This window comes from Parasteatoda tepidariorum, chromosome 9, assembly GCF_982258835.1.
Source record: "Parasteatoda tepidariorum strain Cologne lab strain chromosome 9, Ptep-v5.0, whole genome shotgun sequence".
In the NCBI taxonomy this organism is placed as follows: Eukaryota; Metazoa; Arthropoda; class Arachnida; order Araneae; family Theridiidae; genus Parasteatoda; species Parasteatoda tepidariorum.
Window position 1 is genome coordinate 75,711,626 of NC_141763.1, and position 16,857 is coordinate 75,728,482.

At 29.5% G+C, this 16,857-nt stretch overlaps 1 protein-coding gene across 2 annotated transcripts in view; it reads right to left on the minus strand.

The window, feature by feature from the left end:
* Positions 1–16,857, minus strand: part of LOC107439347 (acetylcholine receptor subunit alpha-like) — a 222,399-nt gene that overhangs the window by 7,725 nt on the left and 197,817 nt on the right. For both annotated transcript variants that reach the window (XM_016051913.5, XM_043046031.3), the window contains exon 8: positions 12,490–12,744. In XM_016051913.5, coding sequence (XP_015907399.2) covers positions 12,490–12,744 — 255 coding nt within the window. The remainder of the gene's footprint in view (positions 1–12,489; positions 12,745–16,857) is intronic.

Genomic DNA, 16,857 nt, shown 5'->3' on the forward strand with positions numbered 1-16,857 from the left:
AAAACAAACATATAATTGCTAATAAAAAAAAGGAAAGATAAAATAAAGGTGAAAACAAAGCTAGAATAACCGCAGTAGTCAAGAGGATCAAATCAGAGCATGATGCAAATAAAAATGCTGCAAAGGACACTGGTGAAGAGCTCATATGAATGAAACATGATTTTAGAGCAGCAAAAGTCTAGCTTTACTGTTGACATGATTATTTCTACTATCGTGAGAAGATTAACTTTAATAACATTAGCATAAACCTAAACTTCAGAATGATGATTGAATATTTCATAGTGGCATGAAATATTTTAGCTAGCAACTTACAAGAAAAAATATTCAAATGACGAGAACGCCAAATATAGCGTGTCCTGATTACTATTTAAATAACATTACATAAAAACTACACTTCTCCTGTGATATATGACACAAGTAAAAGAGTTTTAAAAAGTCAGAAATCTTTTTCTGTTCTGTAAGCAAATATCGTCTTTAGAACGACACGGAATGAAAAGAAATACAGAATTAATCGAGTTTCTGATATAATCGAAAAAAGTCCTTAATGACGTTTATTAGAATACAATTAAATTCACTTACTTGGAAACAATACAATGAAATAGATTTATGTAAAAATATCATGATTGGAAAAAGTGTAACTAATTATACTGGAAAAGTATGACTGGAAAAGATAGAAAATATAAATTGGAAAAGTATAACCATACTGCGTCTAGACCTGCATCTATTAACCACACCATCTGTTTCAGGCGATCAAACAAAATTAATTTTTTAGACAATAATACGATAAATCAGTAGTTCCCGAATTATATTCCACGGAACCCTAGGGCTCCTTGAGTTTGGAAACCTCTGCTTAAATTTAGATACAACCTATCAATCATTATTTATTTACTCTTTTGGTTGCCTTTATGAAATTATTTCAAGTAAAATGCCAATAAAATGAAAATGGAGTTGTTCAAAGGAATGTTGAAAAAATTATGAAAAGAGCGAGCACATTAATTAAATATTGCATTAGTATTTCCCATCGCGCTTATCAAATCAAAATAAGATAATTCTTTAATAAAGAAATATGTTTCTCTAATAACCATTTTCAAAGCAATTTTTATCTCGGAGTAAACCCTAATTTAGTTTATCTTATAAATTCATGTATATACGCCAAATTTTTTTTTCCAGATATAGAACAAGTTTCTAGATATAGAACAAGGACTGTCAATTTAAGGGACGGAAAAAGTCTAGTTTAAGATTATTACTGATAAAACGATGAAAAATTTTCGTTTCAGTAATTGGATATTTTAAAAATAGTTTTTTTTTTATAGATTATAACGTTCAAATTTACCTTAATAAACTTATTTTCAAAGTTGGGGTTTCTCCAAATTTTTTTTGATTACTTTGAGTATCGTAGCCGAAAAAAATTGGGAACCGCTGTTATAGATTATGGAAACGTTTATATTCTAATTTTTGCATCATTATTTTGCAATATCAAAAAAAAAAGTTGTTTTTGACTATGAGACTGTTGGCTAATACACGTTAACATTTTGTATAGTTCTTTCAAGCATGCAGTTCCATTTGTTTGAAAAATATAAATTTTAACGAATAAAAAATGAAGCTATTTGCTTTCGAAAACAAACTTTCAAAAGCACAGATAGGATATCATACCCTCTAGTGTATCGAATCTTCAACTCCAAAAAAAGCACGATATTTCAACTTACGTCACTAGCACTATTATGTTCTAAAATATGCACCTTGGTCAGCGTATACATCGATAGAGAAGGAGAATATGTCGTTTTTTATGATCGTATTGAGAAGAAAAAAAACAGAATAAACTCAAATTCTCAAAAAGGACTTGATAAGAATGCTATAAAATATTGAGTTTTTCTTTATTTATAATCCGCTTTTTTGAATCGATTTTTATAGTTCATATTTTCAAAGAAGGGAAAGAATATAATGTCTTCTTTAAATTTTGAACACAATTCGACAGGAAATATATTTCCTTAACCCTTAGAGAAAAATCCCTTACGGATTTTCTCACGCTATCTCAATGTATCCTTTTATTTTCTAGAATAAAGTTTTCTAGAATTATATATATAAGTTACAATAAAAAGTAGAAAGCTGAAGTTCGATTGTGTTGAAGTTGTCATATCCTTTGACGTAAAATAAAACGATCCCTTTTTTAGATATCACGAAATGTTGCTTTTTTTTTCCAGTTAAAATTGTTTTTTTCGTTAAAAATAGTGCTTTAGAATTCTCAATTGTGGATAGTATGTATTTTATGGAGAACGAAATGGGAAAACTATTATTTATTCATAGTTTAGAAATGCTGATTGTATTACGATAGGCTTGTTATGGATGTGGTCTCCTAATTCAGAAGTTTTTTCTATTAATCTATGATTTGAGCTTGGCAAAATTGGCGAGCATTAATTGGCAAAATATAGCATGTAATTTTAAAATGATATGTTTTTTTTTCTATTCGTTTAAGACTTAGGAATTTTAAAATGTGGACATTGTGTAATTGTTTGAAAAAGTGCGGAAACTTTTATTTAATAAAGCTATACATAAAATAAAGAATTTCTGTGTGTCGCATAAAGGAATTGTGGGTATATCTTATATTATAACCTATCTTATACTATATCTTATATTATTAATATTATAACCTATTGTATTTTTAATGCAGAGCCTTTTCAAAAAAGGAAATTTTCTCATTGACTTATCGGAAGCCATTGTTTTAAAATAAATCGCAGACGATTAAGTTTTGTCACATATTTTAAAGATAACATCAGTTATGTTTGCTAGCTTATAGCTCTAATCGAAAAATTCGTTTAATGTGTGTTCTGAAATACTTTGTTACTTTTTATTCGTTATATCAGGTTATCTGAATTAACGGGATCGTGGTTGCATAAGTAGTCTACGAAACCTAACTGTTATCTAATATTGTCTGAAATCACGAGTTTATTTTGTTTATAATTATGTTTAAGACTTTTTACTTTTAAAACCTGTTTCTATAAAACTAAATAACAAAAAATCAACGGCAATTGACTTAAAAAAAGTTTTGTACTAAAAAGCAAAATTAATGGAGAAATAGATTTGATTCATTGAGGGAAAACGTAAAAAAAATAGTAATATAATTATTGATGCCAATGTTAATTAGTTTTGGTATAGTTACTAATTGAAGTAAAATAACTAGTTATGTAATAAAAGGCAAAATTAATGAGGAAATGTTAATAATTCGCTCATGAGAGTGTAAAAAATTGGCAAACTGTTATTAACGTCAATGGTGCTTACTTTTCTTTGGTAATAGGTACTAACTGAAATAAAAATGAGATTTTAACTGAAAAAAAAAATAAAACCGTACGAAGACCGGGTATTTAGCTAGTTAATAATATAATATTATATCAAGCTATTTAAAATTATAATTTTATATAATAGCGTAAGAAATGCTTACCGTTTCTCTTTAGGCTGTGATTTCACTGTGATTGTTCATGCATTAATTTATAGAGAAGTTAGGAATAAAATATAAATTTTTTATTCGCAAAATTTTACACCAGCGCTTTTGCTGTTTATCCTTTTATTAAGTTTATATAAGCCTTTTTCCTGCCATTGTTTCAGAAATCAAACATGGATTTTGAGTTTGAATTTAATAGAAGCAATAAAAATCTTAATCATATTATTTTACATACATTAAAAATTTACATTATTATGTATTTTTTTAGAAATTTAGTTTAGCTCCGTAATTATTTGATTTTTTGTAAAGTTTCAAAATTTTTGAATTTAAATTTTTTTTTCTCGTTTGAAATATAATTTAAATTTTTTTTCTTCAAAAATATTACATTAAATTACTTAAAAGCTTTTAAAGGGATAATATAAACCTCTGTTAAGTACCAAATTTAAAATTTTATTCTAAAATTTTAAAGGCAAAGTATTAAAAGTGGACACTGTTCTGTTCCAACTGAAAATATGTACTGAAACAGAGGTGAAGAAATCTTAACCAGGGTCAATAAGAAAAGCCCCGGTCAAACGCTAATTTTCCACAAATCGAACGTCGTAAGAAATACACTTAACATAATTCTTTCACAAAATTTAATTTGTTGTCGTTCAATACTCTTTAGTAGTGACTTTCTAAATTTTCAAATTATTTGGTTTATCCTTTCTTTATTAGCGTTTAAACTGTTTATCTGAAAAAGTTTACTTCTAATTTCTGAATAAAATATCTTTTTTTTTTTAAATAGATGCCAGATTTTGTCTACGATTTTTTCATAATAAAAATGGATTAGTTTAAAAGATGGCCCCTAATCATTTTTTCTCAAAAATTCTTTAAATATTGATACTGTATTTTGCGAAACTTTACATATAACTTTCGAATAAACTATCCCTTTTTTATGTTATTTAACTTTCTTTTCTTTCACAACTCTGACTACTATTTGGGTAGAGATTTTGAATTGTTCGAAAGACGTAGATTTTGGAGATATCAAATATTATTACTTAAAACAAGTAAAGCTTACAGAGAGCATTTGAAAGAATAAAATAGTTTTCAAAACTTTAATATAGTAGTATATTACGCTTAGCTTAGCAATATATTTTAAAGCTATTAAAGGCACTGACAATCTGAGAGATTAATATCATTTTAGTTCAAGGAGATAAAGTAGTTGCTACTTCAAGTAAATTATTAACACAACAAAAGGTTTACGAACGTGGATCAGCATCGATAATTAATGAATGACGTTTAAAATTTGTGAATACTGCGTAACTTCAGTGGAGATATTTAATCATAAGTACTTGAATCTGTTGACAGCATTCAATAAATTTCTACTCCAAAGAAGATAAATTTATTTTCCCAATAATGCGATTATCTATTTTGATAAATTATGTAATAATTAAAATTTCGCTTTCGTATCATTAAAAGTTACGTTTAAAAATAATGAATAAACATAACTGGTTGAGAAAACGATTTTGTAAATAAAGGAATTTTTTTAATCTTTTTTTTATTTTAAATTTAAACTAACTTTTGTTTAGAAATGAAATGATGCGAATCAAGACCTTTTTCGTTCTGTCTTGGTGGTTATTTACTCCAATAAAACATATAATATGGTATATTTCGATTTTATATTATAAAATGTTCCATTTAAAAAAAATGTTTTTAAGTGAAATAAAATATAATTGTTTGAGAAAACGATTATGTATAAATCGAGCAATTTTTTAATCGTTTTCTAATTCTAAATTTTATATTTCTATTTAGAAGTGAAATAATGTAAATTAAGGCCTTTTTCGTTCTATTTTTATGATTATTATTACTAAATCATATAATAAGGATAATTTCGGTTCTGTGTTATAAGAAATTACATTTAAAAATAATACTTTAAATCAGAAATGAGTTTATTGTTTGTAAAAACGATTCTATAAATAAAGCATAATCTTATAGAAATAAAATAAAAAGATAAAATAAAATCGAGAATGGTCCAGAGTAATTTGGAATGACCTTAAGAACTTAAACAATTAATAATTCCGAAATAATCTAGTTTGAAAACTAAAATCATTTGAAAAAATGCAGTCGATTCCATTCAAAAGGATGAAAGATTTTTCCCTTCCGTTTTGTTAGAGTAGCTAAGCGAGTTCATCTAATCTTATTTCCTTCTACAGTGTATCAATTTCCATAACCTATTCATGAAAATTATTATTAATAGATGTCTCAGACATACCACAGCTATCAATAACGAAAAGAATTCCGACATGACGAAAATCCACTCAATATAAAATCACTTCAGTGTATCTAGAATAATCTTAAATATCTCTTTGAAGGAGAAGAAGAGTTTTCGGGAAAGTTGGTAAATCTTAGATAGTTTGAAGAAGAGAGCTTATTCTTCTTAGTTTTTTCCTCCGACATTCTCAATCGATCTTCATTTTGTGTTCCAGACATTCAGTGCTTTTTCAGAAGGTGCGCTGCTTCGATTTCTTGCTTCTAGCGATTTTCGAGAAAGAGTGATAAATGCTCTTGTCGCGTTGTGCGTCATAAATTTCACAAAATATTTGGGAGATTGCAGGCGAAGACTTATTCATCGTTTATTTCCATTTTTTTTTACCGCCTTAAAACTGATGAGCCAATACTTTAATCACAGTTTGCGTTCGTCTTGCTGTAGCTGTCACTTGTTTCTTTTGTTCTGATTTCGTTAAAATAAAACAGGGGAATCAACATGAAAACGTCAAACTTTGAAAATTGTTTTGTTAAGAGGATTGTTTTTTTAAAGGGATTGTTTTTGGTATGACTGTTTTTTTGGTCGAGGTGTTTTACAAAACTAGTATTTAAGTAAGAAAAAAAAAAGGTCAAAGATATTATCAAATTCTAACGAATCATTATTAAAGTAAATCACAGTGATTTCAGATAGTTTGATCAAAAGAGCTTATTCTTCTTAATTTTCTTCCTCTGACATTCTAAATCGACCTTAATTTCGTGTTCCAGACATTCAGTGCTTTTTCAGAAGGTGCGCTACTTCAGTTTCTAGTTTCTAGCTATTAGGTTGTGCGTCATAAATTTTATATTTAATTGGATTGTGTGTCATAAATTTCACAACATATTTGAGAGAATGCAGGCGAAAGCTTATTCATTGTTCACTTCCATTTTTTACTTCTCTTAAACTGATGAGCCAATACTTTAATCACAGTTTGAGTTCGTCTTACTGTAGCTCTCACTTGCTTTTTTCGTTCTGATTTCGTTAAAATAAAACAGGGGAATCACCATGATAACGTCAAACTTCGGAAATTGTTTTTCTAATATTAATGTTTTTGCTATATCAGCATTTTGTACAAGATATTTCCTAAAAATAGTATTTAAGGGAGAGAAAAAAAAAACAAAGACATAATCTGATTCTAACGAATCTAACGAGTCAATCACAGTGATTTCAGATAGCTCGATTAAAAGAGACATTCTAAATCGATCTTCATCTTGTGTTCCAGACATTCAGTTCTTTTTCAGAAGGTGCTTTTTTGCTTCTCGGTGACTTTCGAGAAAGTGTGGTAAATGCTCGTATCACTTTTTGCGTCATAAAACTTCCCGAAATATTTGGGCGGATGAAAACAAAGGCCTATTCATTGTTTATTTCTAATTTTTATCACCTTAAAATTGATAAGCCAATACTTTAATCCCAGTTAGTTGCAGTCTTGCCTGTTTATGTCACTTGTTTGCTTTGTTCTGATTTCTTAAAGATAATACATTAGAATTAAAGCAAAAGAAAAATATTTGAATGACGGACAAACAGGAAAAGGCATACTATATTATGCCCATTTCTGTACTATTTTTTGTGCTTTAATCACGTTGTTTTTTGCTTTAGCTTACACAGCACAAGTATTTCCTATACTTTTTAGTTATCAGAATCAACAGGAAAATATCAAACTTTAAAAGCTATTATTTTCTGTAAGAGGATTCTTATTGGTACATCTGCTTTTGTACAAGATATTTTGTAGCTACCCCTCTTAATATATTTAAAATTCCAGTAAAAAAATGAATACAAAAGAGTGTATAATTGGTGTAACGAATTAAGATTTAAGTGAGGAAAAAAACCAAAAACGTTGTCTAATTCTAGTGAATTATTACCATGGACAATCACAGCGGTAAATCTTAAATAGTGTGAGGACGAGAACTTATTTCTCATTGCTTTTTTCTGTTGGCATTCTTTACTGACATTTTGTGTCAAGACATTCATTTTTTCTCCGAAAAGCTTTGATTTCTTTTTTTGTTGTTGTGATTTTTGAAATCGTTAATGCTCTTCTTGCATTGTGTGTCATGTTTTTTAAAATATTTGAGATGCAAATGAAGACTTATTCATCTTTTATTTCTACTTTTTTGCAGCTTTTATACTGATGAGCTAATGCTTTAATCACGTACTTATTTTACGTATTCAGCCATAAGTTTTTTTAAAATTTTTATTTAATAATATAGTATACTGAGAAAAAACATGGTCAAAACTATCGGTATATATGGTAAATCTCTCTGTGGAACTTGCTGCATGAGAACGTCAAAAATCTCGGTATTTTTACGGATGCGCATTGGTGATTATTTTGGAAGAATTAAGAATAAAATATGGTTTTATAATCTTTGATAAAAATCGTTAAATGTTGTAAAATTTGGTAATTTTATCATTATATTTTAGAGCTTGATACTTTATGGCGTAAAAACAATTAATTCGGTTAAATTTACTTTTCAGTTTTGCATTATTTACCAAATGTATGATAATAAGAACAATAATTTTAAAATAACATAGAAAAATTAAATGTGATGAATTATTATTAAAACTAACATATTTCTTGTAACCTTTATTATTTTTATAATTTTAAACTGTCACAGAACTAGGACAGTTATTTACATAGAAAATGTTAAGAGTATTTTAAGACTTCTGAGAGATATCAAATTTATATAAAACGGCGAGTAAAAACAAAACTCCGTCTTTCTTCAAAGTTTATAGAATTTTCTTTTTCAACTTTCAATCTCTCACTTTTCTCGTTTCAGCGCTTTTCTTTGCTTTGTCCTGTCTATTTTTCATCTTTCAAGTCTGTCGATGCTCATTTCAGCGTATTCTTACAAACCCTATGATGCATAGTAATGCATGAATTCTTAAGCTTCCCTTTTCCATTCCTTTCCTATATGAAAAACTAATCTTGATTTCTAGTTCGAATTTTTTTTTTTCCAATTGTGTTGAGAATCATATTTTCCGTTTTAAAAAAAGCTATAGCTTTGTCATAAAATGGTAGATTTGCTCTAAATAGCCATTTAAGAACCATTTTTATTTTAATAAAAAGTTTATAAATTCTACTATGTCTTATTTTAATTTATCGTTATTGCTATATTTTTTAAAATAAGAGAACCGTTAACCCTTTGACACAGACATTTCATTAAACATATTTTTTTAATTTTTTTGATTATTTTCTAGTAATTTAGGTTAAAATAAGTGAAAAATATTATGTATTGATTTATTAATAATTTGTAGTTATGAAATACAGCATGCGTAAAATCCGTGTCTTTTTTGCTTTCAAGGTAAAATCTTCAAAACATGGCTCACTTCCAAACAATAATTTTTCCAATTTGCACTTATTTGCAATTTTTTAGATCTAAGAGAAACAGTTATTCATTGAAATTTCTTTGATTTCGAAATAAAATATTAATAAATTTTGAATATGAATGAAAAAAATTCAAACTACTTTTCGTGAATTTCATATTTTAGTACAAATATAATACTCCTAATCTGACACATTTTTATTAACTATTAGTCAGTCATTTATAATTAAAAAAATGCCTTAATATATTTTTGCATATAATTAGAGCATCAGAAAAAAACACGAAAGGGACACCGGTTTTCCGTCTCAACTAAAAGCTTAAAATGAAACTTAAACAGTAAAAATGGACTTTTGTTTTACTTTTCTTTTTAAGTAAAGTCTTGATATTAACAATCGTTATATTTTTTAATATTTTCATTCATTATTTTTTGGTTTTGTTTTGCTTTTTAGGAACTTAAAAAATAGATAATGGCTTCTTTTACTATGCTTTTATTTATTGATGATTACATTGCTACACTTTGACTTCCACTTTCATTGGTTATTTTAAATAATAAAAGTATATCAAAAAACTAAAAATTTACAACTCATGGGTTTGCTACTGAATTTCATTCTACAACCGAATTCCATTGTTCTTATCTTAGTTTATAATTTTAAAAGCTATAAGATTAGAAACAACGTTTATTTATATAGCATTTTCTTATTGACATTATTACTTACTTTAATTTAAATACTACCATCTCAATCAATTATAGTAAATGAAAGTTCAAAAAGCTTTCATGTATTTTCTTACAAATACTTTTAGTAATTAACATAGAAATTATAGTTTTATAAATTGTGATTTTTTATAATTAACTAAGTAAACTTTCAGGAAATTAAGCATGAAAGTATTTGTCCCAATTAGCGATTGATAATCTATTTATCAATTATAATCAATCGGGTATGTCATGAGTTTTCGTGGAGCACTTGACAAATCAATATCAAAAGTAGTTTGGTACTAATTTAAAACATTTATTGGTTATATCGCTGGTTCAAAACTAAAACGACACATTTTCAAACGTATTATGCCTGCAGATGTGTCGTTTTAGTTTTGAACCAGCGATATCAACTTAAACTATTATTTTTTTAAAGTATTCAAGTTGAAATAAGAAACGATGTATTTAAAAAAAAATCCAACTCATCTAAAAAATATGCTTCTCATTTTCAAGTAATGGCTCCGAGCAAATTTTTTTGCTGAGTTTCTAAATGATGCCCTTCAACCACTGTTTGCTGTAAATTGCCAAGTGCCCGAAAGGAATTATATAAAATCGATGTACTGACTTATTCACAGATCAATAATATTTTATTAGAGTAAAACGTATTCTAATATTTTACCCAAGAATTAAATTTTTAATTAAATACTTTGTTAATTTTTTACGACTCTTAACTAACGAAAATAAATTTCAAGAGAAATAAAAAAGAATTGTGGATTGAAATAATCAAGATAATTATAATAAATTAAGCAGATTTTATTGTGTCATATATTTAAAATTGAGTCTAATTGACTCAATAAAGGAGCATTAGTTTTGAAGTTTTGGTATTATATACCATAGTAGTAAAAATAGGATGCCATGCTTCGTATGAAACATATCTCCCACGTAGAAAATCATATAATCGTTATAAGCCTTTAATTATTTTTTTCCAAATACTATCTTCTTTTATTATGTATTGATAAAAAAAATTCTTTCTTTTGAGAGATTTTTAAAGAAATTTCTTTAAGGTTCTGTTTATTGGTGATTCACACCAATAAGCAAACGATCAATACGCTCTTCAATTAGTTTCCCTTTTTCACAATTTAAATAAAAATGGGAGAATTTCTTTAAGGTTCCGTTTATTGGTGATTCACACCAATAAGCAAACGATCAATATGCTCCTCAATTAGTTTCCCTTTTTCACAATTTAAATAAAAATGCGAGAATTTAAATAAAAACGAAAAAATTTTTTAAGATACGCATGTTAGTTTAATTTGTTTTTTTCTTTATTCGGGAGTTTAGTTTGCTTTCATATTTTTCGAAAGAGAACAGCACTGGAATTTTTTAATTTGCTTAGTTGTTTTAATGATCGGACAATTAATATATTTTGGTTATTTTAACTGCAACTTTCTCTTTGCAGATTTTACATGTAGTCGTGTTATTCTCAGTGTACTTTTGACTCAAGTTATTTTCGCTTTAAAATGAGCTTCTCTGGATATTCAATTTTATTTTGAGGTATTGTATTATATTCTAATTTTGATTTCCATTATAAGGCATAGGGGCACAGTCAGTTTCTTGTTTAACTACTGACTACAAAAAGGCTCAAGCATGGTAGTGTGTCCCTTGATGAAATACTGCTTCTGGTAATATGCGCATCTTCAAAATTTGTTTGGTTTTTATTTAAATTCTCGCATTTTTATTTAAATTGTTTACTTAAGACAATTTTGGTTTAAGCTGCTTATAGCGCTTTTCCATTTCGACTTATTTTGCTTAAATTCTGGTCTTCATTTTTGTTTAATTAAATTTTCATACTTATATTAGGTTCCCCTCTTCATCAAATAGTTTGCGTTATGTTTAAAAACTAAAAATTTCGCCCGATGAGGAAAAATTTTGAATAATCAATATTGTTAAAAACAGAATACCATTTTCCTTGCCAGAGGACTAACTAGATGGCGCCACGAGATCTAGAACTGTTACTAATTAACAACAATTTTGGCAGATGAATATGTCGATCGAGAGATCATGTTGTATTTGTAGTGTTGTTTCTGTAGTGCTGTTAATATACACATGTTAACTAATTCGAAGGAGTATTTTTTCTTGAGTTTGTGGTCATTATTTTGATTAATTTAGATACGAACAGCCCGGGTTGAAGAACAGGTAAGAAACCTTTCAGTGATACCTGTTTCAGTTGAAGATATAAAAGAAATAAGTTATCTTTTTTAACATGGCATCCCTGCCGGGATTATCGGTTCAACATGCCCCGAAACTCAAAAAGGGGAGTGTTAAAAACAGAAAACCATTTTCCTTTCTAGAGGACAAACTAGATGGTGCCGCGAGATCTGGAATTCTTACTAATTAACAACAATTTTGGCAGACGAGTATGTTACTGTCGATCGAGAGATCATGTTGTATTTGTAATGTTGTTTCCGTAGTGCTGTTAATATACACATGTTAACTAATTCGAAGGAGTATTTTTTCTAGAGTTTGTGGTCATTATTTTGATTTATTTAGATACGAACCGCCCGGGTTGAAGAACAGGTAAGAAACCTTTCATTGATACCTGTTATAATATAAAATAGATAATATAAATATATAGATATAAAAGTTATCTTTTTTAACAAAGATCTTATTTATACGTTTTATAAATTAGATTCAACAAATTATACAGTGCATATAGTGAATCCTAGTTATCTTACAACAGTGTGATTAGGAGTTTATTTATACTTACACCCATTTGGTCGTCATAGCGCCTTGTGTGGTCAGCTATGTAATGAACGGATTCCATTGCCTTTTGTAAATCTGGGCAAAAATGCAATCTGCGAAGTGGTTCATGCATTTGTGCGACGTCCTCTTCCTTTGGACCATGGATTCGACAGCCACTGTAGTGAGGCAGCTCGTCGTAGCTGGGGCAGCGACCTCCACTCCCATTCCCTACATAGTCTTGCGGTTGCAGTTCTGTACCGTTACAGGTACGAACCATCACCTGGAACGAAAAAGAAAATCTGGTAATTTTTTGTAGTTTGAATTGGACGTTATGAGTACCGGGTACATTCTGGTGGTCCGCTCGCTTTGAACATGAGTAAAATTACCTGAACCCCGAGTCAAATTACTAAAGTAAGGTTTATGGTAGGCATGCTTAAGGTTTATGGTAGCCGACCGGCCTGTGTAGGGGGCAGGGAACTGTCCTTGCATAAGAAAGGTTCTGGGTTCGAATCCCGGGCAAGGCATGCCTGTTTCTTTCTCTCTCTGTGTGTTCTATGTCCTTTCTCCTTTGTGTATGTGAATGTGACCCGCCCTATAAACGGGTTTGCGGTCGTGTAAATGGTGTGGCAGAAGTCGAATTCTTGGCCATAGATGGCGCCACTGAAAAGCAAAAACAATCGCACCCCCTCTGCCTAAACAGGCATGCGACAAAAAAAAGGTTTATGGTTTTTTGGTCATATTATCTGAAATAAAATACTTCATAAATGAAAGTGCAGAACTTAATAAATGATAAAAGTTATCATTTTTATACTGTGGCAATGATTCTCATACAAAGCAGTGCGACAATTTGAAAGTAATGGAGTTGTACTTTCAAAGGGTACCCTGTGACAAGGTCACTCTACTTTGTTTAGAGGTAATATATGCCAAGTACGCTTTCAGAAATTAAACATTTGACGATTCAGTAATCCTTGAGCTGTATTTAGTTAATTTTGAGAATCATTTTGTCACAAAATCACGTAATTTGTGACGAAACACCAAATCTCAAATATATGACCTCAACTCTGAACTTCATCGCAGTGCATTGTGGGGGATTGTTAATTAAAATGACGAAGCTAGAATGAAGACTAGACATTTGAAACTAGACGACATAGAAATGACGACATAAGCCGACCGGGCTAAATGGTGGTCAAGTAGTTGGCTTCATACCAGGTACATACTGGGTATGACCAGGAATCCTGTCACTCGTACCGGATTCAAAGCCTGCTACGGGCATGAATGTAATTTATCTCTCTGTTCTATCGGTTTTTCTTGTGCTGTTGGTTCTCGTGGTATTCCTCTCCCCGTAAGACAAATGCGGGTTAGTTCCATCAAAAAGTCCTCCACGAAGACAAATTTCTCCCAATACTTGATCCAGGAGTTCCCTTATCTTCTGGATTGAGTTCAAATTTACAAGGCTGTGGAGTTAAACATCGATAGTCAAAAGCTCGGAATGGAATCAGCTGTTCAACGATGTTCATAAAATTAAATATAATATCTAAAATAAGTTAGTAGCTGTGGCTCAGGGGATACAGCAATTGCATCCTAACAGTGACCCAGGTTTGGATCCCAGATTTGGTTGCTCGCTACTCAGTACGAATTCTGCTCCCGGCTCGCACCGACCATAGTGCTGACATAGAATATCCTTAATGGTAGACCGATCATAAGTTAGAATTCCCTTGGCGAAGGGCTGACCATAGCAGATTTTGTGGTTTTCTTCTCCATGTTACTCAAATGCGTGTTAGTTCCCTTGAAAATCCTCCACAAAGGTTAGTTTTTCCCAATCCAGGAGTTTAAGTTTTATTCCAGGAGTTTCATTGCCTTAAAGATTGGGTTCAAAATTACAACGCTACGGAGCTGAACATTGATATTCGTAAAATCAAAATTGAGATGGCAGTTCATCGTCAGTTATAAAATAAAATAGGTAAATAGATAAATAAATGCCCGGTGGCTGAGCGGTAGCGCTTCACGCTGTCGTGCCACAGGTCCCTGGTTCGATCCTCGGACCGGGCAAGGCTGACTCAGCTTTTCATCCCTTCAGTGGGTCGATAAATGAGTACCAAGCATGCTTGGGAACTAAACACTGGGGGTTCCGCGTTCGGCTGACCACCGGATCGGAACATCTGCTCCTGCACCCCAGAGCCCAAGGTCAAGAAAACTCAGATGGGCACAGTACGCCTTGGACCTCTAAGGGCTGTCGCGCCACTGAGTTTAGTTTTAGATAAATAAGTAAAAATTAATAACTATAAACTAATAGATATAAATAAACATAAATAAAATTCGATAAAAATATAAATAAACATGAATAAAATTTAATTAAATTAAACCAGACTTAAATTTTAAGTAAATAAATAAATTGAATAAATAAATAAAGTGAATAAATTGCATAAATAAATTAACTAAATAAATAAATTTAAAAATAGCTCATCAATAAAACTCATTTTGCCAAACATAAAATTTCATTTTAAAAACTGTTAATAATAATTTGATGTAACATAATTTCATATTTAAATAAGATACTTAAAATGTGCGTTAAAAACAGAACAAATATGCTTTGCCTAATAGTATGATATATAGGCTATAGTTGCATTTTTTATGAGTATTTCACGCGAGCATTTATGAGTATTTCGCATCTAAAAACAGAGCCAATATTTAAATGTAAATGAGACAATAAATAAATGCTTAAAAACGCTTCGATAACTAATACAAAAAAGTACCCACTCTTAGTTATAATTGCTAGAAAAGAGTATTTTTTTAATTGTTTAATTGAAAAGCAGTTTTATAAAGGCGAAACTTTAACAACGGCATTTTATAATTTTTTTTATCACATTTTACCATCTTTCCTTCTTTACGATAAATGAATAAAAAATAAGCAAATATTGTTACAAATTATTGAAGCAAATAAATTGGAATTGTGAACTATTTTTTTTCCATCGATTTCTTTGACAGAAGATTAAAATCTATAAAAAACTAAAAATGAATACGTATTGGGTTTTGTTTTTGCTGTATTAAACAATCAAAATGATTGTATTTTAGTAGCATAAAAAAGAAAAATTTCTTTTATTTCTTTAACTGTAGTGAAATAAAGAGTAAATATTCTTTTAACAGTTTAGCACCGATAAAAAATTAGTCATCAAAAATAAATTTAATTACACTTTCTTTGCAATATTTTCTCTATTAAATACTTTAAAATTATTCCTACTTCAAATTTTGTAGTTATAAGAATTTGGTCAATGAAAATTTAATTAAAAATTTTGGTTTTTCTCATGTTAATGATTAAAATAATTAAAAATATTTTGCTGAATGTTACATGAGTAATTAATTCAATGGATAAAGCTATAAAAAGTGAATTTATTGATTTATTAATTGATAATTAATATGTTATAGAAAATATCTAATAGAAAATAGTTTATTTAATAATTTGCTAACAATTTACTTGCTTCTAGAAATTTATTTAGCATATTGAAGTTGAATCTTTTTTTTTGTTGTTGAATTTCATAGTAGTTTAGCCCGATCCCCGGTAGTTGAGTGGTCCTGGATTCGATCCTCTGGCCGGGCAAGGTTGACTCAGCTTTTCATATCTTCAGTGGGTCGATAAATGAGTACCAAGCATGCTTGGGAACTAAACACTGGGGGTCCTGCGTTCGGCTGACCACATGACCGGAACACCTGCTCCTGCACCCCAGAGCCAAAGGTCAAGAAAACTGAGATGGGCACAGTAGGCCTTGGTCCCTCTATGAGCTGTTGCGTCACTGAGTTTGAGTTTAGAAGTTTAGCCCTAGATAATTTCTTTTCCTGACATTTTGCACTATGTCACTAATTTTCAGGGACGTTTCAGTTTTTCCTAATTACGCAAAAATTGTTTTCTGAAAATTTTTTTTTTTAATATTTATCACAAAAACTGTGATTTTTATTATAATTACATGTTGAGTTTAAATAACAGTAATGAAAATATTCATTCAGCATGACCAATAATGGATTGTTTCATAATGGATTGTTTCATAATGATTTTTTTCAATTTATATATATTTCTTAAAAATCTTTGCATTTAAGGATTTGTACAAAAAGCATTTCTAAAAAGCGCAATTAGTGAACGCAAATTAATACCTGAGTCATGAAAATACAAATATGATATCAAAATATGGTATCAAATGATACCAAAGAATAAAAATATCAAAATTTGCTTGATTGCCGAAGGCTTCTTAGAGCATTGGAAAGTTTAAGCAGAAGCTACATCAAAATACCAGTTTGTTTTCCCTCAGGCTTTTCCTCGCTTGTTGTTTTCTTTTTTTTATTTCATTACTTAAATATTAATTTGCCACATGAATGCATAAATTTTTAGACTTCTTTTTTGACA